Source organism: Scophthalmus maximus, chromosome 1 (genome assembly GCF_022379125.1).
Source record: "Scophthalmus maximus strain ysfricsl-2021 chromosome 1, ASM2237912v1, whole genome shotgun sequence".
Classification (NCBI taxonomy): domain Eukaryota; kingdom Metazoa; phylum Chordata; class Actinopteri; order Pleuronectiformes; family Scophthalmidae; genus Scophthalmus; species Scophthalmus maximus.
The window spans coordinates 7,374,994-7,399,689 of NC_061515.1; the positions used below are offsets into that span (position 1 = coordinate 7,374,994).

Genomic DNA, 24,696 nt, shown 5'->3' on the forward strand with positions numbered 1-24,696 from the left:
ACGGAGCTTCGGCGTTGTATATAGAAGGGGCCTGTAATGTTCATTATGCTTAACAACACACCGAGTTGAGCGTTAAGCTCGTCTCGCATTCCAGGCCAGTTATTAGTCAGCATTACGGTTTATTTGTCCAGAGGTAAGATAAACCAGAAGGCTCTCGGCCCCCTTGCTCTTGACCCGCAACACTGACTGGTTTGTTTGAACAAAGGGAAGTGCTCGCTTATGACAAATAGTCCAATAACAGAAGATAATGCATACAAAACCAGATAATACCACTGTAAAAACTGCGACTGGGAATTATTAGACATTCACTCGTGCTATGATGTTGTGTGCTTTGGCATTGGTAGCGGGCCGTTCATCGCCGCGCTACCCGAGGATGCACTGTATATCAGTGAAACTTGAGATCCCAAGTAGATTTCTATTTTATTCTAACATCCTCAAGACTGATCTGTGTTTTCTTCTACGGAGCACCACATGTTCTTAACCTCAAAGTCAACGGCGCATCGCAGTCTCTCTTTAAGTGCAGCTCTTCCCCCATGCAGCCACATGCATACACTTAACTAATCAGCACGTGCAACCGCAGTCACTTTAGGTACATGTAACCTTAGTGGGTCAAAATTTGTCTTTTACGAAATTAAATCTGTGCAAAGTGTCTGTGCTGTAATATCTTGCCAGTGGTTTGACTTATTTTCTTTTCTCCTTCACTAAAAACCTGCACCCCCGCTTAAAGATGTGCATCACTATTACTGTACGTTCACCGATAACTTTCCATGAGCACTGTTATACATCTTAAATATCTGAATCCATATTATTGTATGAAATGTTCAAATGGAGAACTGTATACCATAATAACACCACATAATACCACCGTGAGCGAAGGCGATAAACAAGTTAAATGCAAGGTGTGACACACACGCACCCAAAGCCACATAGATCGTCAAACAAACCGAAAGCCACCCGCGATTCCACCCATTTGCTCGGAGTGTGTGAATGCTTTTAATTAGTGAGAAGCTGTGGTGTTCCCTCTGTGACTGCTTACTGCCTGCCCATCACGCTCACTTCCCGATGTGTCCTGAGAATGAACTTTGAGAAAAACATGGATTGAGAAAAGGAAAAAAAAAAAACACGCATCTTCTCCTTAACCAAAAGCAGCCTACAGTGCGGCAGCTTGTGGGCTGCCCGCTGCTGCTGCTGCCGCTGCTGCTGCCGCCGCCGCTGCACAGAACATTCCCATCACAACCATGTTCAATTGTCCCCTAATTGTCCTCTTTTCTCTCCCCAGAAGAAGTTGCTGACATGAGAAATTAGGCAATCAGGATGGCATTAGCGCATGAGTGGGGGGGACCGAGGCATGGTTATACTATAATGTATAGGCCCCATTGGGGGTGCAAATAAGCAGGAAAAATACTCACATCTCCCTTTGAAGTGATGGCCGCTCCCAAATTAAACTCTTAGTCACACTGCTATCAAAAGGATATGGTTGTTAGCGGTGCCCCGCTCTGATCTGAGCACACTTCTGGATCTTATTACAATGTGGCTTCTGATTGATGCCCTTTAGGGTGGATCATTGTGAGTAAACATCCATATTCCTGTCCCTTTCATGAGTCTAGCGCGGGGGAATTGCCAGAATTAACCCAGTTGCGAGATAAAATGTGAGCATAATTTGATCAATTATTGTAGTATTTTCTCGCAAATGGCAATATATGGTAGCATGTAGGCAGGAAATACGAGGAGCAAAGGTCTACTCTTTGTTCTGTAAGAATGTCATATGTCAGTTTTGTCATAAATGGATGAATAACTGAACATTTTTTTTGTATGACCGATATAATTTGCTCTGTACCTTTCATGACGACAATAAGAAGGGAGCTTAATAGCACTCATTAATAAGAATTTAGTACTAACAATTACAACATATCCAGAGGAGGGAACCAAAAGTGAGATATTGATAAAAGGAAGTAAGTTGTATCCAAATAAACTGGGTCAGGTATATAGCACTCTGTGGAGGAAAAAAAAGGAGGGTAAAAATAAAAAAAGGGGGGGGGGGGAGAAAAGTTCCTCCAGAACCTCTCGGGGGGTGGGGGGGGATTCAATGAGATTACCCCCCAAAAAGATTGAATTAGTTTGGCCAACAGAAGGAAGAAATGCTAGAAACTAATGGCAAATAACAAGCTTGTGACAATTCATCAGGCAACTTCACAGAGGGGAGGGCTTCAGTGGAATGCCTGGGACGGGACCTTTCCCCTGTGCTATGTTATTCTAACAAACAATGTCAATGAGATGGCATCCTACCTCTCACCAATTTGCACGGTTGTCAGAGGAGTGAAAGCCAGTTTAAAGGTACATCCTTTATGTGCCGGAGAAAGGATTAGGGCCAGCCCCACAAAGAGGCTTTGGTTTTTCTTGCAAATATGTATGAGAAGTTTGGCTGAGAAAAGTGAGTTTTCAAAGCTGCAACTTTTCCAAAGGTTATTTCGCCCCTCCCTCGCTCGAGCTCTCTCGCACTGTTTGTGTGTCTTCTCGAAAAAAGACATTCATAGTGGTGAAAGTTCACCCTCTTGGACAAGAGTGGGTGCAGGTTTAATATCACATCATGTTTAGACCCCGAAAGCCGTGGTAAACTGTCAATTGCAGCAAACTATAAAAATGACAAAAGAAATTGTAATAGGATAATTATGAAGCAATGTTTTGGGTTTTTTTAATTTGAAGAGACACGGCCTAGAAATTATAGTACATTTCCCTATACATTTCTTTTCTTTGTCGGTCTTCATTTCGTCGTTTCGTGTGGTTTCGGAGCTCCTCGCCCCCGAGTTCAATGATCGTCACACTGATCCCACATAAACACAAGGAGCATGCCACATGCACTTAGGGACGAGGTTAGAGTGCAAGCCTCATTAGCATGTATAAACTCCCCGGGTCAAGAGGTCGCCTTTGACCTGAACACACAAACTCTTGCTCAAAACGTGGCGGAGACAAAGTGTATGCATGCGGGTGCGGGGGAGTGCACTGTGCACTATACTGGCTGACCAAACCTCTAAAAAGTTAAACGCAAGGCTCCACAAACTGCACGATGATGATGGTGCCATGTCGGTAGAGCAACGCGTACGTCAAATTGTAAAAAGAGAAGTAACACATTACATTGTTTATTTAATGTTTTGTCATTCGGTCACATTGCTACGCAGACGGAAGCCTACGTCGGAGCTAAATGGATTTGTGTGACCACTCGTGGGGGCATTAACACTTGCTTACAGCTGACTTACAGAAATCCCTCACTGTCCGAGGGCTGCATCACAACTTTAAGTCACTTAATCGATTGATGGCTACATGGTATCAGGATATCCAACGACTCCAGTTGACATTATAGGATTTAGTGGGGGGGGGGGGAAAGAAAAAAAAAAAACACCGCTTCATGCTTAAAAAAAAAGGAGAGGCGATGTCCCTTCGGTGGCAGTCCAGCACAATGTGTTCCAGTTCACTTTCATCATGTTGTACCAGCTGAACATGGTGTAGCTTTCAGCCCTGCCCTGTGGGAAACCAGCCTGTCTTTTCTCTTGCTGTGTGTGTGTGTGTGTGTGTGTGTGTGTGTGTGCGTGTGCGCGTGCGCGTGTGTGCGCGCGGGAGAGAGAGAGAGATGCTGTCGAGCCATGTTGTCCCGAGCTTTCAGCGGCACAAACTCCCTGTCCCAGGGCCTCCAGCGTGGATTGGCCACGGAGACTCCGTGTGGCATGCTCGGATGAATGCTACCCTGGTTCTCGACCAAAATGCCACCGATGCGACCCCCAAAGCATGTCTGTCGGGCCGCGCCGGGCTGCCAAGAGGGGGCCACTTTTCTACATTTCTTGTTCCACTTCTCCATCTTTCTTCCTCTCTTTTCTTCTGCTTCTTTTTTTTTCTCCACCGCTCATTCGGCCTCTTTAAAGCCAAACAAAGCAAGTGTCGGCCTGAAAGCAGTGCGATGTTTCTACAACCCCCCCCATTTTCTTTCACTGAGGAATCCTCCTTCCTCCTACAGCCTCCTTCCCTTCCTTCCTCTCTTCCTTTATTTGCTGACCGAGATGCACAATGGAGCTGGACATACTGTATAATCACAAACCTTTGAAAGTACAAATATGCCATACGGCCTCACACATAGTATATACAGTGTGTATCCCTTTCACTCCCGCAGTTAATGAGCCTCATGGCCTACATGGGAACCTTCCTCTTTAGAAGACCTTGTTAAACCCCCCCCCCCCCCCTCTGAGCATGTTTATAGGTCAAACCATGAAACTCGATCGTATCTCCTCATAATGGTAATTCTTCTGTTTATATCGCATGACAGAGTCGGCATTGACACCGCAGCTGACTGCATCCAACAGTAGTCGACCAGTAAATTGCTCCCCTGTAATTGTTAGATTACAGTATACACCCGGAGACACTTGATAATGTAAGCATACTTCGCTGAGGTTTTGCAAATTAATTTCTCTTTTCCCCACTCTTTCTCATCTTTAGCCCCCCCCCCCCCCGCAAGTTCCTGTCGAAACAGCTGTCTGGCACATAATACCGTCCTCAGTGACTTGTGTCAACAGGTTTTTACGAAAATAACAATGTTCTCATTGTTTAGATAGGCCGCTGCTCCAGACGGTCTGCATCTTGAAGTTGTTGACGTTCTTGAATACTTTATGATATGAATCCCGTGTTGAGTCAAGGTGACTCAACACGACCTAATAACAAGTGCCCTTATTCTTGTAAATATACAAGACAAATTCTAACGCTACACTCGATCCCGCTCTCCGTGCGCGTTTGGTCAAGCACAATAAATCACGGTACTAAATAATATAAATGGGAACAAGGACAATACACGTGAGAGTCTGTTCAGCGTCACACGTAAAGGGTGTAATTAAATTTGATGGTTTTTTTTTAACATCATGTATTACTCGTTGTCCGCACAAGGAGGATTTTTAATCACAATGTGTCAGGGCAGGCGTTTCTGGGCCTGGCTGCCTTTTCATATCCTGCAAGCATTGCTTAAAGGCCTACTGTGTGTGTGTGTGTGTGTGTGTGTGTGTGTGTGTGTGTGTGTGTGTGTGTGTGTGTGTGTGTGTGTGTGTGTGTGTGTGTGTGTGTGTGTGTGTGTGTGTGTGTGTGTGTGTGTGTGTGTGTGTGTGTGTGTGTGTGTGTGTGTGTGTGTGTGTGTGTGTGTGTGTGTGTGTGTGTGTGTGTGTGTGTGTGTGTGTGTGTGTGTGTGTGTGTGTGGTTCAAGACTAGCCACAGTGTGCAGCACACATTTTTGATGAACTTTTTGCCACTTTTGGATTTCTGCAGAGACCTCACTGTGGTCATGCTGCCAGTTCACCAATTAATACTCAGAGGCCAAATGTTACCTTGCCCAGGGGCCCCGAATCCAAACAAGCTCCAGGTTTCCATTTCCAAGCAGTCTCAGGAAAGAGGATGTGAAAGTCTGAATTAAATATCTCCTTTCAGATGTCTGGTTTGTTTACATTTTGTTCCCCCGTGTATTCCTTTGGGGAAGCTTGGAAATGGTAATAATGTCAAGGAGTGCTATGTCTTTAATGACTCAGGCGAGGAGGAGCTTTCCTCCAAATGTCCATGTAAAACCAACGCTTGTGCCGGCGGGGGTGTGTGCACGAAAAGCCCTAATCAGTTCTGAGGCTGATACGTAGGTGAAATAAATGAGACTTCAAACAAAGTGAAGTAGTCCTCGAGGGATGAGAACAAGGCACCAAAGGAGACGCACTCTGTGTGACACGCGCAATGTTTCATCTGCGAGGAACGCCAGAGAGCCGCGGCCTGTGTAACGTAAACTCAAGAGGGGTTGGATTTGCTTGGTGTCAAATCGAGTAAATAATTAGCTGATTCGGAGCAATGTGGGGTTGCTCAGAAAGCCTCACCTCAAAGCCACCATAACATAAAGGATATAAACACCTATGGCAATGGATGGCAGTGAAGAATGTGCGGGGGGAAATGGAAGATGTGGACAGGTTTCCCAAATGTTTTTCTATTTCTTTTCAAATTACCTTTCGTAGTCCATTCCCACTTCATTTCACGCGAGTCAATTATGTTTTCTGCTGATGTGTTTCATCCGTCTTCTTTTTTTTATGAACTCCAATTTTAACATTTTGAGAAAATATGTTGATAAGGGACTCGTTTGTCAGGTCCCCTCAAATGGGTTTATGTCCTTTGTGTAACTCTCTTGTTTGACAAAAACACAACAACAATTTTTTTTTGGTTTTTCATTCATGACGTGTAGAACAACTTGAAGACAAAAAAAACCTCAAGTTGGGCTTCGTATTGTTCTGCAAATGTGTTTTCAAAATATGATTTTCATGGCCCCTTGTTGAGCCGTTCAATTTTTGTCGCTGTCACTTTCATCCTTTATTCACAATAACTGTGGAATACCTGGACTCAGGCTCTCGCAAAGACAAAAGCATAACAGTGAAATAAAACAATAGCACGTGTGCCGCGCGACGGCGGCGATTCATACCAGTTTGCCGAGGCTGGTCCTCGGCAATGTCTGGGCTAACCAAATATTATCTGTTGGTGATTATCTCGCACCACTGCTGAGGTGGTGCAATCCGGTGCACAGAAGTGGCCCAGGGGGAACCCTCCCTTTTTTACGCGAGGACCAATGTTTACAATCGTTTAGGGGCGTCCGCGGAGAGCATACAGGAGACACCGGTCGTATGTTTGTCTCCGTTTTGAGGATTGCGGTTAAGCTGAGGCTCATCTGGCAGCCTTATGGGGCTGCTCGTCCTCTCTTCTTCCTCTCCTCTCCTCTCCCACCATCACACTTCTTCTTTAGCCCCCCCCCCCTCTTTATTATCCTCTGATTATTTAATCTTTTTTTTCCCCCTCTCTCTTTCTCTCGTATATTCCAACGTTGCTTTTTGTTCCTTTGTCCGGCTTTCTCCCCCTCGTCCCGTGCTCTCATCGCGTCCCCTCCGTTTTTTTATGAAGCCACTCATCGAACCGGTTGTCTCCAGCCGTACATGTCATCCGCTGGTATGTGCTGACGGCTGAGTTGCTGTCGGGCTTTCATGTGTGCATCATGTGCAGCAATGGCTGGAATAGGATGTAGCTGGAGTAAATCAATTTGTCATATGAGTCAAATCTGCTGAGTGCATGGGTTCACGGGCAGGTTTTGTGGCTCATCTTCTGTCTTCTCTCACATCACGGCATTACTCCGTGCCAACTGGCCCCAGAGATCCACCGCTGTGATGTATTCAGAGAGGGGAAGAGTACGAACATCGCTAAATAATCTTTCTTTTGAACCGGCCCTGTTGTGCTGTTATCCGAGGCCAGCTCATTACCTGAGCCCCTCGTTTGATGACAGACAGACATGATGGTGCGACTCGGCACTGACGTCCCCCTTCCAGAAGAAACGAGTCAAATGATATTAAGTCTTTACTTCTAAATTGTTGCGTTTCAACTCGTGCCGAGTAACTGCTCGTACCGCTGCACCGTACGCAACAAGAAGAGCCTGCTGTGCAGATGGTAATCTGAAATGATTCTTACAGAGAGCCGGGCTTCCTGGAAATATATATATATAAAATGAACACATGCCTAGTCCCTAGAAATTTGTGAAACTGATGTGCTTCATACACGTGAATGCAGGGAAACAGCACCAGCAGTGTAAGTGGGTGAAGGACGGAGACGTTGGAGCACTCTGACAATGAAAGAACACATTGGAAAGTGAGGGTGCTGTGGTTTGGGTAGTGGGCAGGCATCTGCATCTGTTTTCAACTTCACAGAACTGGGTTTTGGTCTCAGATCATGCAAAGCTGTGGGTTGTTTTTTTTCTTTTTACGGTAAGTTATCATTTTTTAGCAAAAGTCTTTTTTTATTTATTCAACCATAACAAAAACTTTGGGTTAGAGTTAACCAAAATTATTTCTGTCGCTTAAATCTAACCCCGAACTGAACTCTTAATGCCCCAGTGAGCTTAACTTCTAACTGTGTTGCAACCTGCTCGCTGAAAAATCCACAATAAATCGTTGCTTGTATGCTTATTAACCAATCGTTAAATGTTGCAACGAACAAACAAGCAACACATTTGGCCGCTGGTCACAGATTACAGTTTGTGGTCTTCAGTCTCCTTCTGTCGTGTCCGGGTGCTTTTCAGTAGGTAGGAAGAGTTGACGCAGCAATCTAAAACCCACATGGTTGAATAGTGATAGGTGAAGGCTCCTCAAGGGAAACTGATTCACAATTAAATCACACATATATTGTTCCAGTTGTTCTTAAAGCTGTCCAGAAATCCAGGTTCCATGCCAGAAATGCCCTTTTGATAGAGTTTGGCTCACGTACTGAAGAGAGAGAGAGAAAAAAAAAATAATTGTGACATAACATAAGCACTGTTTGATGCAAGACTTAGTAAACACTGCTAATACCAGCACCAGGTAAGACACACTGAGTGAGTGACTGACACACACACACACACACAAGAGAAAACACAGCTGAGGAGGAAATGGTATCCTGGTGTGTTTTAGCTGGACCAGCGTGTTTATTTTCCTCCCATGGTGCACCAGGGTGAAGCTGCTTAACAGAAGGCCGGGGTTCCTGTGGGGCGCGGTATAATGCTGTGTGTGTGTGTGTGTGTGTGTGTGTGTGTGTGTGTGTGTGTGTGTGTGTGTGTGTGTGTGTGTGTGTGTGTGTGTGTGTGTGTGTGTGTGTGTGTGTGTGTGTGTGTGTGTGTGTGTGTGTGTGGTTGGGAGCATTATCATTACTGTAATGCATGTTTACAGTTAGTCAAAGGCCCTGAGTGATTTTGAAGTTGTCAACGCCTGAAGGTCGGCGATAAAAAAGCATGTCCTTCTGTTGTTTTTAAGTAAAAGTTTGCATGTTGGTCGAGCCTGTAGCGTGTGGCTACATTAACGTAAAGGGAGCGGAGGCTGAACTTTCGGCCTGAGTGTCGGGTAAACGTTTGGTTTTCCCCGCCGCCTCCGCCTGTGTCTGGATTATGAAGGGCAGATATACAGCTCTTCAGAGTGCGCCAATTAACAGCCACAGCAGCGGCCGCCACACAGGAGGCCCCCCCCCCCCCCCCCCCCCATAAAGACTCACCCTATGGTGTAAGCCCTGCCACTTCCAAGCGCTTCATCCGAGGCCGGGCCCGTACACCCAGCTGTTGAACTGGCAGGTTCTTAAGCAAGCCCCAGCATCGCCGAAAGGGCCCGGGAGTTCATAAAGATTTTCTCAGCGAGTGCTTTTTTCCCAGGGAAAAAAAAGGGAGAGCGAGAGAGATGAGAGGAGGGAGACGGAGAAGGGAGAGCGTGGGGAGGGTGAGCGAGTGGGGCCGGGCGATCGAGGAGCAGACCTTGCTCAGAGACAAGATAGCGCTACCACGCTTCCTGCCTTCATCCTCCTCTCTCTGTCCCCCCGTATCTATCCATCTCTCCTTCCGTTCTTGACTGCACTCTTCCCCCTCTTTTATTTATTTATTTATTTTTTATTTTTTTTTCACCTCTCTCCATGTGAAGAAGCAGTGATTGCGATGGCGAGCTGGCCAACGACAGGCAGGGGGTGGCCTGCTGAGGACTTGGAAGTTGGGATAACTCCAATCATCCAAGCCACTGCCACTCCTGCCTGCCACACACCAACTGCTGGCATTTGAACGGCTTTGATACATATTTTAAAGGCTGCAGTGCATCAGAACTGTACTAATCTTAGTTAAAAGGCGAAGGCGCCGAAAACAGTTTTTTTTTTTTTTTCTTCTCCTTTTCTTTTTTCACTCCTGCACAGACGCCCAGCGGCTCGCGCTGCGAACTGCTGGGACGGAAGGACACACAAGCTGTGCTCCGATCGGCGGGCTCGTGAAATTTTAACGAATGCGCAAATATACACTCATCGGCCGACGTATACGGATAATGCCAATGTGGCAGTCCTAGCTTTTCAGTGAAACCACTTTTTTCTAAGAAACGCTCATTTCCGTTGTTTTGAAGAAGTATTTACATCTAAAGGTGCAAGCAATGGGCTAAAAGACAACGAGTTTATTCACTGGTATTCAAACATATTTGCTACGGATTTTGGTGCGAGTCAATGAGCCAAAGCCTTGATTTTGTGAGTCATGACAGAGCCCTAGTGTTCACTGGAGGGATGTGCGCCGCGTGCTACCTGGATGTCACGCTAGGTGTTTGTTTGACCAAGCCGTGCGCGTTTGTGTGGGTAGTGTACAGGCACACTTGCATATGCATCCGTGCATGGATGTCCAGACATATCCGTGAGCAAATACAGTGTGTGTGTGTGTGTGTGTGTGTGTGTGTGTGTGTTTGTACACCAAAGTGCATTTTGTGCCGTGGCAGCCCAGGGTCCACGGCTATTGTTCCTGCGGACTGAAGCGGAGATAAAGCGGTGGAGAAACTGAGCTGACCACATGCTCGACGGTATTGGCCACAGATGTGCCCACACAGATCACAAGGAAAAACGTGATGGCATTTCCTCAAGATGTGGATGTGTATTTTTAAACTTTGATGTGAACATGATTTGCCATGAAAAAATGCTTTGTTCATGTGATTCACATGGTCTCAATAACAGAGCTCATACATATTGTATGCCCATCCAGAACTCTTTCTTTTCCCCGTTTCTTTTTTCCCCCGAACTCGGTAATAGCGTACGTTTATCTCAGGACATTTACTGGGCTTCAGAATGGGCTTCCTGGTACGGGAAAAAAAAATGGCTGGGCATTACTTTTGACGATGGGGACAACGCGCAGGCTCGTCAGTGGCTGAGGCCGCTTGGCATCGCGGCTACGACAACACAGCGAGATACACTTCATTTTGAGGTCAGATCCTTTGCGCAGGCTCCCCTTTGAATACATTAGCCAAGCAGTTAAAAGACATTATGTGATTCAATAAAATGCGATCAAACAAACGTTAACATCTGAAGTCTGTCGTACACATGCAACATCTTAAGACTGTGTACATGGATATTTTTGTTGGCAGCCAACCAATAGTTCCGTTCTATCTTGATGGAGTGATGGAGTGTTCTTCTCCATCAAAGCCAAATTTTGTTATCATGCTACCTTATCTTAACCGGCGCTGCTTCTCTTGCGGACATACTGAACATTTTTTTCTTCATGAATTTGCCTTTCTAATATATTTTTTTTTTATCTATTTCCGATTTTTTTAAACGATTAGTCGAAAATCATAAAACCCTTTTGGGGAGCATAATTTAAATTTGTGCGTCATACATTAGGTGTTGATTTTGTTTTAATGTCTCGACTGACTGGCATTACTTTTAAACGCGTGCACAACTTTGAGCCATACTGGGATGTTTCTTTCTTCTGCTCCTTCAATGTTTTCCATGCAGACTTCGTTTCAAATGATTAACTAAAGATACACACACACACACACACACACACACACACACACAAAAAAAATAATCGCTTGAACAAAAGCTCATCCTTTCCTGGATAATGTGCATGACGTGCATCGAAAGCGCCCCAGCGACCGTTGCGGTGGATGGCTCTGCAGTTAATGTTTGACATTGCCTGCTTCTGTTGAAACTCCCAACATGTAGTGCCTGTCCTGGCTAACATTACATGGGTATATACTGTACAAGGGGAATGGCAGGCGTGAAGAAAGACCCTCCAGGTTCAGGCAGAGGGGAGAGGTATCACTGCGAGCCACTCTGGCTGTCGACTGGCCCGCTCTGCCGAGTTCAGGTTTGCGTGAAGTGATAGTTCCAACACATTGTGTTCTTGTCCTGCTCTTCTTCTGTTTCAGCTTTGGCACCTGACCCAGCGTTGGATCTACTGGCTGCTGTACTTTAGGTGACAGCTTTTTGACATTGTAATTGTTTGCTTTGGGGCGAGGGGGTGGGGGGTGGGGGGGGGGGGGGGGGGGGGGGGGGGGGGGGGGGTGCAATACATCTTATGTTTCCTTTCAGTAGAAATTATTGATAACTGGCTGTGAAGGGTGGTGTTGGTGTCACTAACCTGGTTTGAGCAGGTCTTGATTGATGACAGCAATTTGGGTTTTTCGTTAAAGTCTGGATCCACGGTCAAAATTATTTGGGTTGACTAATTGTCAAACATCTGCGATACACATTGAGAGACTGGCTCATCGTTATGAACCTTCATAGTGAACATATGTCGTCGAAAGTCCAAACGTATTCAGATGTTGTTTTTTTTGGTTTGTGCGTTCTGACTACACAAACTAAAAAAAAGAAAACACAGTATGTGGAAGACATGTCCCGTTTTACAGTGTAGTGCATATACTCATTCAACAGATATACCATTATCTTCAAAGTGCCACAAATGTCACTTCTTTAAATGTAAAACGCAATAATTGTTTGCTAATTTTAGTATTTTTGAGTTACCTTTTAATTAAATCCTGTATTATAATAATCGTAACTGTGTGTGTGTGTGTGTGTGTGTGTGTGTGTGTGTGTGTGTGTGTGTGTGTGTGTGTGTGTGTGTGTGTGTGTGTGTGTGTGTGTGTGTGTGTGTGTGTGTGTGTGTGTGTGTGTGTGTGTGTGTGTGTGTGTGTGTGTGTGTGTGAGAGAGCAGACAGCTTCAGCCACTGTGAACAGACAGAAAGTAAGGGGAGAGTGGGGTCGAGAGAGAGTTGGACAGAGAGGGAAGAAGAGATTTCACATTAGCACGGCCGAAGATGGCGAGTTGCATTTGATATCACCTTCTGCGCTGCACATGTGCTGCGAGAGTTCAGAGCGAGCGAGCGAGCGAGCGAGAGCAGCATCCTCTCTACTAAATGGAAATTCCAGCGCTCCAGCCACAGCTGCAGTGTGACACTTCAGATGGCCGCGCTTCCCTTTGTACAGCCCCCTGGAATTAGCCCAAGCCACAATGGCATCACATCAGAAAAGCAGACAGGAAAAAAATCTGACTTTATTATCTCTCGCTGTGGAAATATTTGTGCAGGGGAGGAAAAGGGGGCACGAGGCCCTTGGCTTCTCCAACATGTCAACCTGCATTTTATTACTGAAAACATACACACACACACACACACACACGACTGTCTTTGAGTAAGTGTCAGCTCACCCGCTGTTAAGGTACCTGTGCTTTGGGGATGGCTTGGCAGAGCACTGACATGTAAACAATGCAACACTTATCATTTGCCTTCCATTTTCTTTCAGTCACTAAGGTATGGCATGCTAGAACGGTACGGTTCTTTTTTAGAAATTAGTGCAGCGCTATAATGTCAAACCGAACCCACACTGAGGAAACGTTGTTCAACCAGCACGGGTTTCCAACCAGCTCCCTGCTAACGAAGAGGAGCACAATCGCCGAGGATGAAACTTTCCGTCAAATTGTGTTTAGGGAGGGGATTCACTTCAAAGGGATCCCGGCACCATGTGCCGTCTGTCTGATTTACGTTTTTTTTTTTTCCGTAGTACACGCCAAATGTAAAAACCCCAATTTTGAGGGGTGTATAATTACAGGGGGGGAGAGAATGAGTGACTATAAATACCCCCATCATTACCAGTCCCTCCTGAAGAACATGATCCATACTGCAGGATAATTAAGGCAAAAATATTTCTGATCCTCCAGCAGACTGGAATGGGGCGCATGAATGGTAGTCCTCGTGTGTGTGTGTGTGTGTGTGTGTGTGTGTGTGTGTGTGTGCGTGCGTGTGTGTTAGAGGGAGAGAGAGGGAGGGTGTGTATGTAGGAGAAAGAGAGAGAGAGATGAGGAGGATGGGGGGGGGGGGTCACAAGGCATTCTCCCCTAAATATAGTTCTGTTCTGATGGAGCTGCTATGTACGGATACTTCAGGAAAAACTCAAGACAGACCAGCTTTAATTGGTTTGTGAAATCATTAAAGGAACAGAAGCATAACTTGAGTACAAGTGTGTGTGTGTGTGTGTGTGTGTGTGTGTGTGTGTGTGTGTGTGTGTGTGTGTGTGTGTGTGTGTGTGTGTGTGTGTGTGTGTGTGTGTGTGTGTGTGTGTGTGTGTGTGTGTGTGTGTGTGTGTGTGTGTGTGAGTGTGAGCATGTGTGTATATTGGACCCTGTCAATGCCCTTTAAACAACAACAGACACATGGAAATAACTTTTGATCAACAAACATGTAGCAAACAAGAAGATAATAATGAACCTCCATGTTCAGCCGAGGTCTCTCAAAATAGACCATTTCAACTGGGATACATCAGATTTGAGGATAATATTTCTAGATTAGGCCAGCTAATTAGTGCCCCAATATTTGGCTCGCTGCTTTGACTCGCATCCAAATAAGCATATTGTCCTCGGAGCAGGGGCGGGAGGCAGAGCTGCGCCGTGTTCCTCGACTCAGAAGTCAGAAAGAATGTTCAACTGAGACGGAAGGGAGAAAAAAAAACTTTGCCCGCCTCGCTCTCCCTGCCTCGCTTTGTTATCGCTCCCTCCCTTTCTTGCCCGATCAAAACGCGGAGAATGTCGCTTTGAGTGGCCAAATGAAAGAGAACCAGGCAAACATGAGCGAGGGACCGTGTTTATTCCCAGTGTGTCTGCGCGCCACGGCCAGGTTTTTCCCCGTGTGTCAGTAGGGGTCTTGCATGGGTTGTCGAGAGTTGCTGCTGAACTGGCAGCGAGTCAGCCAGCCGGTAGTCAGGCGGCGAGTACCCGCTCCTTGTTGCTATTTGTGTTTGAGTGTAGCCGTGCCGAGAGCCTCTCTCTCCCCGAGTTCCCCCCGCCCCCCCCCCCCCGCCACCCATTTCCAGCCGAATTCTCCGACCCCGTCCTGCGGCAAGAAATGGTGTCTTACAGCAGCCTCTCGCTGCTGGCATGAAAAAAGTCTGGGACTGAAGGCCCCCGTCCCTCTCGCCGCCATTGTGTTGCTGCGACAAGGAGCAGGAGCAAACTAGTCGGCTAAACACACTGTGCCATGCGTTTGATGGTGGCCCTGCTGCGGCTGATGCTGCTGGGCTCCGGTGACTCGCTCGCTGTTGTTGTTGTTGTGCGTCCCCCCCCCCCACCAGCGGGGTCCAGGGTCGGGGGGCTTTTGTGTCGGCGTTCGACCAACGCTGCTCTCTTGAAACCAGATAAATGGATTGGAGGGGGTGCGTACATGGGTGGGCATCTTTGAGAAAAGGCAACGGAGACGTTGGAGGGGGAAGCGTGGGGCTGGAAGAGGAGGGAGGCAAAGACATTTGTGCTTTTGAACTACAAGGGGTCGGGCCTGTTGTAAGAATAGCCTGCTTCTGCCAAAAAAGACAAGACAGTGATAAACTTTCCTCCGCATGCAGTCACCCACCCCCCCCCCCATGCTGCCCTTCACACACACACACACACACACACACACACACTGCACAAACTGTCACAATGCACCACTAAAAGGAATGGATTGCCACAGTGTGACAACGTCTCAGTTGCAGGGGGAGATGGAACTTGCTCGCCAACAAAGGACTGTGGTATTATGGGATGGGGTGGGGGGGGGGGGGGGGTGGGCACAGCCTGTGACAGAATGCTAAATTGTTTTAGGGTCAACAACTTATTGTCTTTGCATGAGCCACAATTTACATCTCTCCCCGAGTAGCTTTCAGCCCTCAGTCCTCCGGATGAAAATAGCAGGACCTCATCAGAGCCTGTTAAGAAGCCTTAAAAAGTTTGGAGGGAGGGTTTTAATTAAATTTTTTTATTTATTTATTTATGACATTTAAGCAGCAAAATCAATCGAATATTATTCTCGCATGAAGTAAAACTACTTGGTTTCATTTTAATTATAATTATCTTATCACTGTTACAATAACAGGGCAATTACCACGACGGGGGCATTGTTCAAAATGACTGCAGTGTTTTAAAAAATCAGATATTATGCATTTACCTCTGTAATCCCATTGAGCATTATTAGTTAGCTCTATATTTACATTGAATTCATTTATCTGCGTCTCATTCTTGTTTCCTTCTAATTTCATGGTCTTTATTTCCCTTTGCTCCCCTGCACAGTTGGCCCAGGGCACGCGGGGAAGGGAATGGCTGCAAGTGACAGCCTAATTATCAGCTCCGACTCCCGCTCATTACCCATTAGACAATCCACTGTACATCCACTCGCTAAATGAATAATTTTGTATATATTACGGAAACACAATATTATGGCCCGCAGCTAACGCCTTTTGGGCGAAAAAAAAAAACTCACGCTGTTCCAGTACAAAGGGAAATAAATGGGACACCGAGAGGTTATTTAATTTTAGCCCCAAAAGCCAGCTCATGAGAGGATGTCATGTGCAAAATGGAGCGCGTGGGGAGGGAGGGAGGGAGGGAGGGGAATATGAAATTTACACACCTGCTTTTCTTTTTTCTTTTTTTTTTTTATTAACCACCGCAATGTTATCACCATTATTGCCAAAGCACGTGTTTCAAAAGTGAAATTGACAAAAGTCAGCTGGTTGAGTGTTATTCTAATTTTGATCCACTGGGGCTGGAACCTGTTTTTATCACCACACCACTAGAATATTCAGAATCCAAAAAACAAAAAAAGGGAAAGAAAACAAAAGAAATGTGACTGTCGAGTTAATATACAGCCACATTGAATGTCCCTCTTGGACTATTACAGTGGAATCATTCGGATTGTTTCTCTCTCCCCCTCCTCGTTCTGTTTGAACTCACAGACTGGGTGACGCACTGTTGATGTTGTGCGTAAAGCGTTAATGTAACTATAAAAGCGGAATGACCCCGCTCCAGTCGAACAAAACCGCCGGTGACCTTTGTTAATTTTTCAACCCAGTCCTCCACTGCGTGACTGTTTAGCGAATGGCCATTTAAGTGACACAGATTTATGCGCCTAGACGTCCCCCCTCTGCCACACACACACACACACACACACACACACACACACACACACACATACACATATGATCTAGTCAACGTTTACCAAGCATTGAAAAAAAAGTTTGAAAAAAAATGTGTGGCTAAAGAAAACAAACCACCTTTGCCCATTTTGCACGTTGCTGTGACGTTTTAGACTTGTGTGGTTATTTGTTCTATGTCTTAATTTGGACTGAATATATAATTTTCCTTTTCATTTCCAATCACCAATTTTAGATTTCTATTTCAAAATCAAAGTTATTTTGTCCCGTAACAAAAAAAGTACCATAAAAATCAACATTACCATGTTTTATAATATTTTATATAAACTTGTTAGCATATTCCCATAAATAAATGGATTTCTACTTTTTTTTCTATTTGTATTCCTCTTACAGTTAAGTGCAATGTGTTTTAAATCAAACTATAAAGTATATACTGCATTGAGTGTGTGTGTGTGTTGATACAGTTTGATCACAAGCATGTTCATGGGATTTATGGTGAGAGTGGATTCCGGTTCAAGCGATATACTGCTCGCCTATAGAGGTCGCTGTGATATTGCAAAACAATCGCGCCGGAGTCACTCCACAGGTTCGGGCCACTCAAATCATTCGCCCCTGCGGAACAGTTCACTAAAGCAGCTCAGTTCCATTTCAAAACCAAGCTGCCCCTGACTCACACTGAATATTTTCTCAGATTATACTCGGCTTATTTTTAGAACAATACCCCAAAAAAAAGACGAACGCTTAAACCGGACAATAGCATGACAAAATGGTAAAAGCCCTGGTTAAAGGCAATAAAATAAAAGCCACATTTTACAGGAGGAAAAAAATATATTTTACTGTAATAATCCCCATAAATGTTCCTGGCATTTACAGGCTCCTGTAATTTTTTTAACAAAACTAGAAAGAAAAAAAAGAAAGAAAGAAAAAATAAAAATAAAATGTCCACATTTTGCTAATTATTGCACTTTCCTTTTATTCAAACCCCATTAGGCTGTTGTGGTGAATCAATATTTGGGTTTTGGTCACCCGATTGAGAAGCAAAGAAGCTGCTTTTGTTGACTAATGATCACTATCACCCTCGGAGCAGACAGGACCCCCCCCCCCCACCCCCCCACAAATAAAAACACACTGCCCCACAGGCTCCACAGGGCCGACAATGTCCTCCTCCCCCTCACACACACACACACACACACAACGACACACACACAAACACACACACAAAAAGAGAGAGAGAAAAGAAAATATTAATAATTTATCTTCGAATCGACTTCTCTCCCTGACAGATTAGATTTTAACCATTTGATTTTGTTTGGACTGGGCGTTCCCATATTATTACTTAATGACCTTCCCAGCTGCTCCTGTCCATTTTCTGTCACCAGCAACCATCTGGACACTTATTAGCACCTCAATGCATCCACGCCGCTTTCCCCCCGAACCGGAATAAAATTAAGGGCTGGCTGCAGACTGCCAACACACACACACACACACACACACACACACACACACACACACACACACACATAGATGCTGTCCCATTCCCACCACCCTCTGAAATAAAACTGACGTTGTGTTTTTCTTCATAAATAATAATAATAATGATAATAATAATAATTCAAAATGAATAAATATTACAATAATAATACGTGTTGGCATAAAATATGGATTGAAGATACTCTTTGTTTTCTCTATAATTTCATTTAGTTTATTAGGCAAAATATACGATCTGGACAAATTCCTTCAACGCTTCCTATTTACAAATTTAAATCACTTGGTATTTACATTAAAGAAAAGGGACACCAAAAAAAAACACAAGGTAGAGACACAAAATAATAATAATAATAATTATAATAATAATTATAATAATAATAATAATAAAAGTAAAAAGCCTACCAAAATGTCCCAGCCTGCCTGGGCAAAGTGGTGAGAGAGAGAGAGAAAGAACGAGAGAGATAGAAACATTATAGGCGCGATTATAGGCTACACAACAATAGAGGAAGTAATCCATCCATCCACAGGATATTACCAAATTACGCCATTTGTTCTGTACCGACTGAATGCTACGCTGCATTATTATTTCTCATTGTCCTTTTTTCCGGGGGCGGGGGGTAAAGTCTTTTTTTTTTATTATTATTATTTCCTTCTCTATTTTTCCATTTCTTTCTTCTCCTGCTTCTTTTTTTTTCAAGCACGAAAAAAAAAAGAAATGTGTCTTGGGATCAAGCCGAGGAGAGAGCGGTGAGGACCCGCTGCGTGGCGTCTTGTGGACTCCTGGCGCTGGAAGGCAGAGAGGATCTGGATGGAAGAATAATACAGAAAGGTAGATAAATACCCCGCGCTCCGCGTCTGGACACACAAACACACACACACACACACGCGCGCGCACACGCACCTCAAGTGTCTGGCTGAATGGTTGAACAGTTTGGATTTAAAAAGAGTGCCCCACCCCCCCTTTCCAATTCCTCACATGTATTTTATTATTAATAACAACAACGAATAATAATAATAATAATAATAATAATACTTATAATACAAAAAATAAAAACCGGTATTACAGATAAATAAAATATTATCGAAAATATTTGCGAAGAAAAGAAATCATTTTTTCGTACAGTCAATATCAAAACCTCCAAAAAATGCCTGTTTTGTTTGCGTTGGAAGAGATTTTATTTTGTATTACTTGAGAAAGGGGGTAAAGTTTTTTTTTTTTGGTTTCGTTCGTTCTTTTTTTTTTTCTCCCCCTTCTCTGTGAGAGCGCTCCCCTGGGCTCCGGGGCTCCCCTGGGTCTTTAGGGAAAGCACACAGCCCAGACAGAGCCCGTTTTACTCGGTGACTTGATAAGTAGCCACACTCTCCCCAGAGGGAGAGGAATTAAAGGGGGTGTGGGATGGGAGTCAAGACCCCTGTCACCCCCGTAAAGCAAACTGTGTTGTATTTGCCTTTGTTTATTATTTCATTTATTTTCTCGAGGTGTTATTATTGTTGTAGCTGTTAGCAAGAGGGAAGAAGAAGAAGAAAAAAAAAAAGGCAAACATAAACTTTAGACTTATTGACTGGGAAACGGTAACTCAGGGTTGTTTTATTTCATATCCCCATGATAATATTTATTTTTTGCGTATAATTACCGGGATTATAATTTCATCAAGCTCTTTGGGCCTCCCCTTCTGTCCATCATCATGCTTCCTTTTTAATTTGTATTTTGGGTAAGACGGACAAAATAAACAACTACTGTCCAAATCGGTAGTCATAGCATTTGATTTCAATCGTCTAATGTGGGTCGATAGATCATTTTCTTATGGAGACGTGTTTCCGACGATCTCGTCGTCTCACCTGTCGTGGAGGGGTCGGAAGGAAGACTTCAGGGTCGGTGTCGGGGGCGAGTCGGACCTGACACCGTTTTCATGGTCTAAACCGGAAATGAGCAAACACACACACACACACACACACACACTTGTGAGCACCATGGCATTCTGGATCAATCAAACAGGCCCGTGTTATTGTTAGCATCATTGTTATTAATATATATTTTAAATCTTGCACAGATGAACTGTATGTCTAATTGAAACTGAACCACGTGTTGTGGTGTGAACACATCAGGAACATTGTGGAGTTAAGTGCGTCGGTGTGTTTCAGCGCGCACGTGTGCACAGTGATAATTGTAAGGCTATGTAAATAGGAAACAGGCATGAGCATAAACAAAATAACAATACACTGATCCATTCAAAGCAACATGCATATCGTTGGCATGTGATATTCAGACTGCTATCTCACCTATGTGCTTGGGACTGTGGGTCTCTGGCGGGGCCTTGCTGTCATTGCTGAGCGCCGCTGCAGCCGCTGCCGGGGACACCACCACCGACGTCGGCTGCTGCTGCTGCTGCTGCTGCTGGGCCGTCAAGTGATGGCCGCTGTGGTGGTGGTGGTGGTGGTGCTGGTTTACTCCCAGGAACGACCTCACGTTGAGCAGGGAGTTCTGGCCCAGGAAAGCGCCGTTCGTCCAGTTGTGGAACTTCCCAATCTGGCAGGTGTACAGTCCGTGACTGGGCAGGAAGGCCGGGTGCGTCTGGATCTGGTGGTGCTGGGGCCCCGACGGGTGCGTGGTGGCGGCCGGGCCACACGGGGACGTGGGTTTCTGGGACGAGCTGTCGGGACTCGTGGCGGTCTCCGCCAAAGACCATATCTTAGGCTTATTGCTCGACGGGAGAGGAAAGCTCCCGGATCTGTCCGGAGACAGAACTCTCGTCGTCGTGTTGTTGTTGTTGTTGTTGCCGTCCGAGTTCTCCTTACTCCCTGGGTGAACTGAAATCGCGCTCTTAGATTTCTCAAAGGCCTCGTGGGCCTGCAGGGCGAAGGCCCGTCGCTTCTCCATGCTGTCCAACTCGCCGCCCGCACCGACGCCGCCCCTGTGGTCCCTGCTCCCCTCCGTCGACTTATCGTCGTCGTCCTCGTTGCTCTGATCCCCGTCGTTGTCGTCGATTTTGTCGATGTCGATGCTCTCCAGATCGATCTCCTCCTCGTCTTCGTTCTTCTCCGCCTCGTCCCCGCTGCCGAACAAGTTGCCGTCCTCGTCCTCCTTGCTCCTGCTGCCCCAGGTCACCTTGTTCTCCTTCTTGAGCCGCCGCCTGGCGTTGGCGAACCACGTGGACACCTGCGTCAGCGTCATCTTGGTGATGATGGCCAGCATGATCTTCTCGCCCTTGGTCGGGTACGGGTTCTTCCTGTGCTCGTTGAGCCAGGCCTTCAGGGTGCTGGTGCTCTCCCGCGTGGCGTTCTTGGGCCTGGCCGGGTCCCCGTACTGGAACTGGCCGTATGGATAGAAGGCCGGAGAGGTGTGGGCAGCGAAGCTGGCGGGGTGGACGCCAGGACCCTCCTTCAGCTCATACTGGGACCCCTTAGAATACATGTCAGAGACAACGTGTTATTACAATTGTGCCACCATCTATTACATCCATTGCATTACAAAAAAATACGGTGGCGTAATTATGTATCCCCAATCGTGCAACTTCATGCATTCTGACCAGCACATATGCAGTCCACACTATAGTGCCATGGCTGCTATTAAAAAAAGAAAGAGACAAAAAACAAAAAAAAATCCTAGAGTTTCAGTTGCACCTGACTCTGCAGCTTTCCACAAATACTCTTGTCAACTCGCACCATGTATACCACATGCTCGTGGGCCCGCGACACCTGCGGCCCTGCACAACCGCTCGCTGAGAGGCGCGGACCTTTTATTAGCAGACATTTTTCACACGTGTCAGTCCAATAAGGGAACAAACGGCGAACGGGACAAGGGAAGGCCCCGCTTCGAGTCCTGCGAGTCTTGTGAACACGCAGGTCGCATGCAAATCGCCTGCTCTTCGTGCGTAAACCTGCCAAAACTCCCCACCACTCTCCTCAAGTTATGTCAAAAAGTTTGAAGGCCCAAGTTAAGTTCCCCCCCCCCCCCCTCCCGTCAGCACGCATCATTCATTAAACCCCTCCGTCGTTTTCACTTGTTTTTGACATTGCAGCACCACACACACACACACACAGACACACACGCAGACACACAAACACACAGAGACACAAACACACGCACACACACACAGCATAGCACATGCTTGGATTTTGGATAACGTGGCCTCGCTCTTGTTTTGAAGATTTAGCGCTGATTTAACACACCGTGACTTCATCTTTCATCACCAAGTGTAAATTGTATGTCAGTAAAAGTCGGACAATTCTTAACCTGGCAAAGAAAAACTAAAAACAATTAAAGCCACGTGTAATTCAGTGAGGCAATCGTACACTTTAGCACAAACAAAAACAAAACCTATAAACTAATGGCACATTCATAGCAGAGCATTTGTCCTAAATATAGCATATTATTATTATGTTTAATAGTCCGATTAAATAATATTGATGATCCGGCCGCAACACCAGACTGAGTAGAAACTTTATTTCTTCTCGTGGTGCCGAGCTAAAACGCAGATCCATGGCACGTTGGGGTTTTTCTTTTGGTCCTTCCGGGAAATAAATTTCAACTTTGCAGTCGATCATTCAAACACTGTGAGATACTATAATTTCTTGCATGTGTGTTATATACATATGCTGCTTTTCTTCTCCCCAGGCCTTACTTTTCTGTCTGTTTGTGTTTGTCGTCTCGGGTTAAACTTTTCACACACTGCTCACTGGACTGTCAGAAAAAGAGCAAAGGCATCAACTGAAATTTAATTATGTACATAAATAAAAAAAATATATCTGTCGTGTTAAAAGTGCATTCCCACGCATTCGCCAAATTATTTTTTGGGAGGAAAAAAACAATTCGCCCGCGGGTGCAGCCTGCCTGTTCTCGTCTTTGCATTATGGGAAAGTGGAGCACAAACGCAAAGTCAGTCGGCGCGACGCGTCAGCGCTCGGACACAAAGCACGGATCAAAATGACAGGAAATCCTTACCATTTGTGAGAACAGAGCCAGGTCTGCGCTGGTGTACGGCAAGAAAGCGCTGTAGTTGTGCGCGTACGGGTTGGCGTACATGCCCAACACGGACGACACCGCCGCGGCGGTGGCCGAAGGACTCCCCGCCATCTCGGAGCTCCCTCCGCGGGACGAGGGCGTAAGCACTCCCGGTCTGTCGCTCCCGTACACCGCCTGGGAGGCACTCAGGTACTGCGGGTAGCCTAGCTGGGGGAAAGACATCTTCTTCCTCCGCCCAAATTGTCGCGCACCAGTACCGTCCGACAAATCTGCGCGTAAAAAAAAAACCAAACAACAACAGCAAAAAAAAAAAAAAAAAAACAAGCGCGGAGAGGAAAAAAAGGAGGAAAAAAGAGGGAACCCGGAGGAGTAAAGGGAAAGTGTTCAAGCCGAAGTCGCGGCTACTACAGACATGCAGCCGGTGGATGCAGTCAAAAAACAACCCGCTCTTAAATCTGGGCTTCCTCTCTCTCTCTCTCTCTCTCTTTACGCGCAAAGTCCGCTGGATGTGATCTGATCAACAATTGCGCTCCGACTGACGCGCCTGGCCCCGAGGTCTCCGGGCTGATCTCTCAGATACAATTTGAAGTTGATGCTTTGATTGGCATCCCCTACTTGAGCCTGCAAGCTCCTCCTCGTTGGGAGCAATGTGGATAATGTGAATATAGAGTGAGCACATTGGCTGGGGTCTTTCTCTCTCTCTCTCTCTCTCTCTCTCTCTCTCTCTCCCTCTCTCCCTCCCTCCCTCCCTCTCCTCCCTCGCTCTCTCCCTCTCCGTGTTTGGACTTATTGTATGTTAAATGTTCAGGCATTAGAGTCCATTCACCGAAGGCTTTGATTGTTGTATGACAACCTGTCGACACGATTTTACAGCTGTCCGACACAGGGGGAAGTAAACCCGTCAGAAGAAGGAACTTACTTTGAGCAGATTTAAATTATAGGCTAATTAAAGTTGGTGGTGGTGGGGGGGGGTGGCTAACCGCAGAGGAATTAGTATTTGGGACCAAAAAGGCTGATGGTGCGTTTATTTAATTCGTAGAGACTAATTTGCTCCAAAAGTCTCTTTCTCCAAGTTTGGACTAATTCTTTTTGCACCCTTCCTCGTGTAATGTCTTCAAAACTTACGTGCCCTTTCATTTGTTTGCTAAAGCAACATGTTATTGCGAGCCAGTTTATCTGGACGATTTGTTCTAAAATAAATGTCTTAATAAAATTACAAAAATATATTTTTTTTGTCAAACAAATTTCACGTTTCAGGGCTGTAAGATTTAAGTTCGCGACGCGTCTCTTCCAAAAGGCAAAACAGTCGAGATGAGCTACACGCGAATGTTTGCACATCTTTTATTAATTATGTAGGTTTTTATTGACTTCTGTTTTGCTTCCCTTTGATTTCTTCATTAAGGTTTTATCAGCCAAGTGCTCTCTTTTTTTTGTCACCCTCTTTCCTCCATCTGCACGCGCACTCTGCGTATGTGTGTGTGTGTTGTGTGTGTGTTGTGTGTGTGTGTGTG

At 45.6% G+C, this 24,696-nt stretch overlaps 1 protein-coding gene across 1 annotated transcript; it reads right to left on the reverse strand.

Annotated features, from left to right (window-relative positions):
• Positions 1 to 18,895: 18,895 nt before the first annotated feature.
• irx1a (iroquois homeobox 1a) lies at positions 18,896 to 23,826 on the reverse strand. Its single transcript, XM_035633221.2, has 4 exons — positions 23,165 to 23,826; positions 20,503 to 21,622; positions 20,062 to 20,137; positions 18,896 to 19,026 (listed from the first exon to the last, which is right to left on the reverse strand). Exons 1-4 carry the CDS (start codon positions 23,405 to 23,407, stop codon positions 18,951 to 18,953), a joined length of 1,515 nt encoding a protein of 504 aa, XP_035489114.2. The 5' UTR covers positions 23,408 to 23,826; the 3' UTR covers positions 18,896 to 18,950.
• Positions 23,827 to 24,696: the final 870 nt, after the last annotated feature.

Bases quoted from the DNA above. Each gene is read 5' to 3' on its own strand.
- irx1a (XM_035633221.2), bottom strand. From the start codon at position 23,407: ATGTCTTTCCCCCAGCTAGGCTACCCGCAGTACCTGAGTGCCTCCCAG. The intron at 20,138-20,502 runs GTGAGATAGCAG...TTTCCGGTTTAG, and splicing joins CCACAGTCCCAAGCACATAG to ACCATGAAAACGGTGTCAGG. The intron at 19,027-20,061 runs GTGAGACGACGA...TCTTCCATCCAG, and splicing joins TTCCGACCCCTCCACGACAG to ATCCTCTCTGCCTTCCAGCG.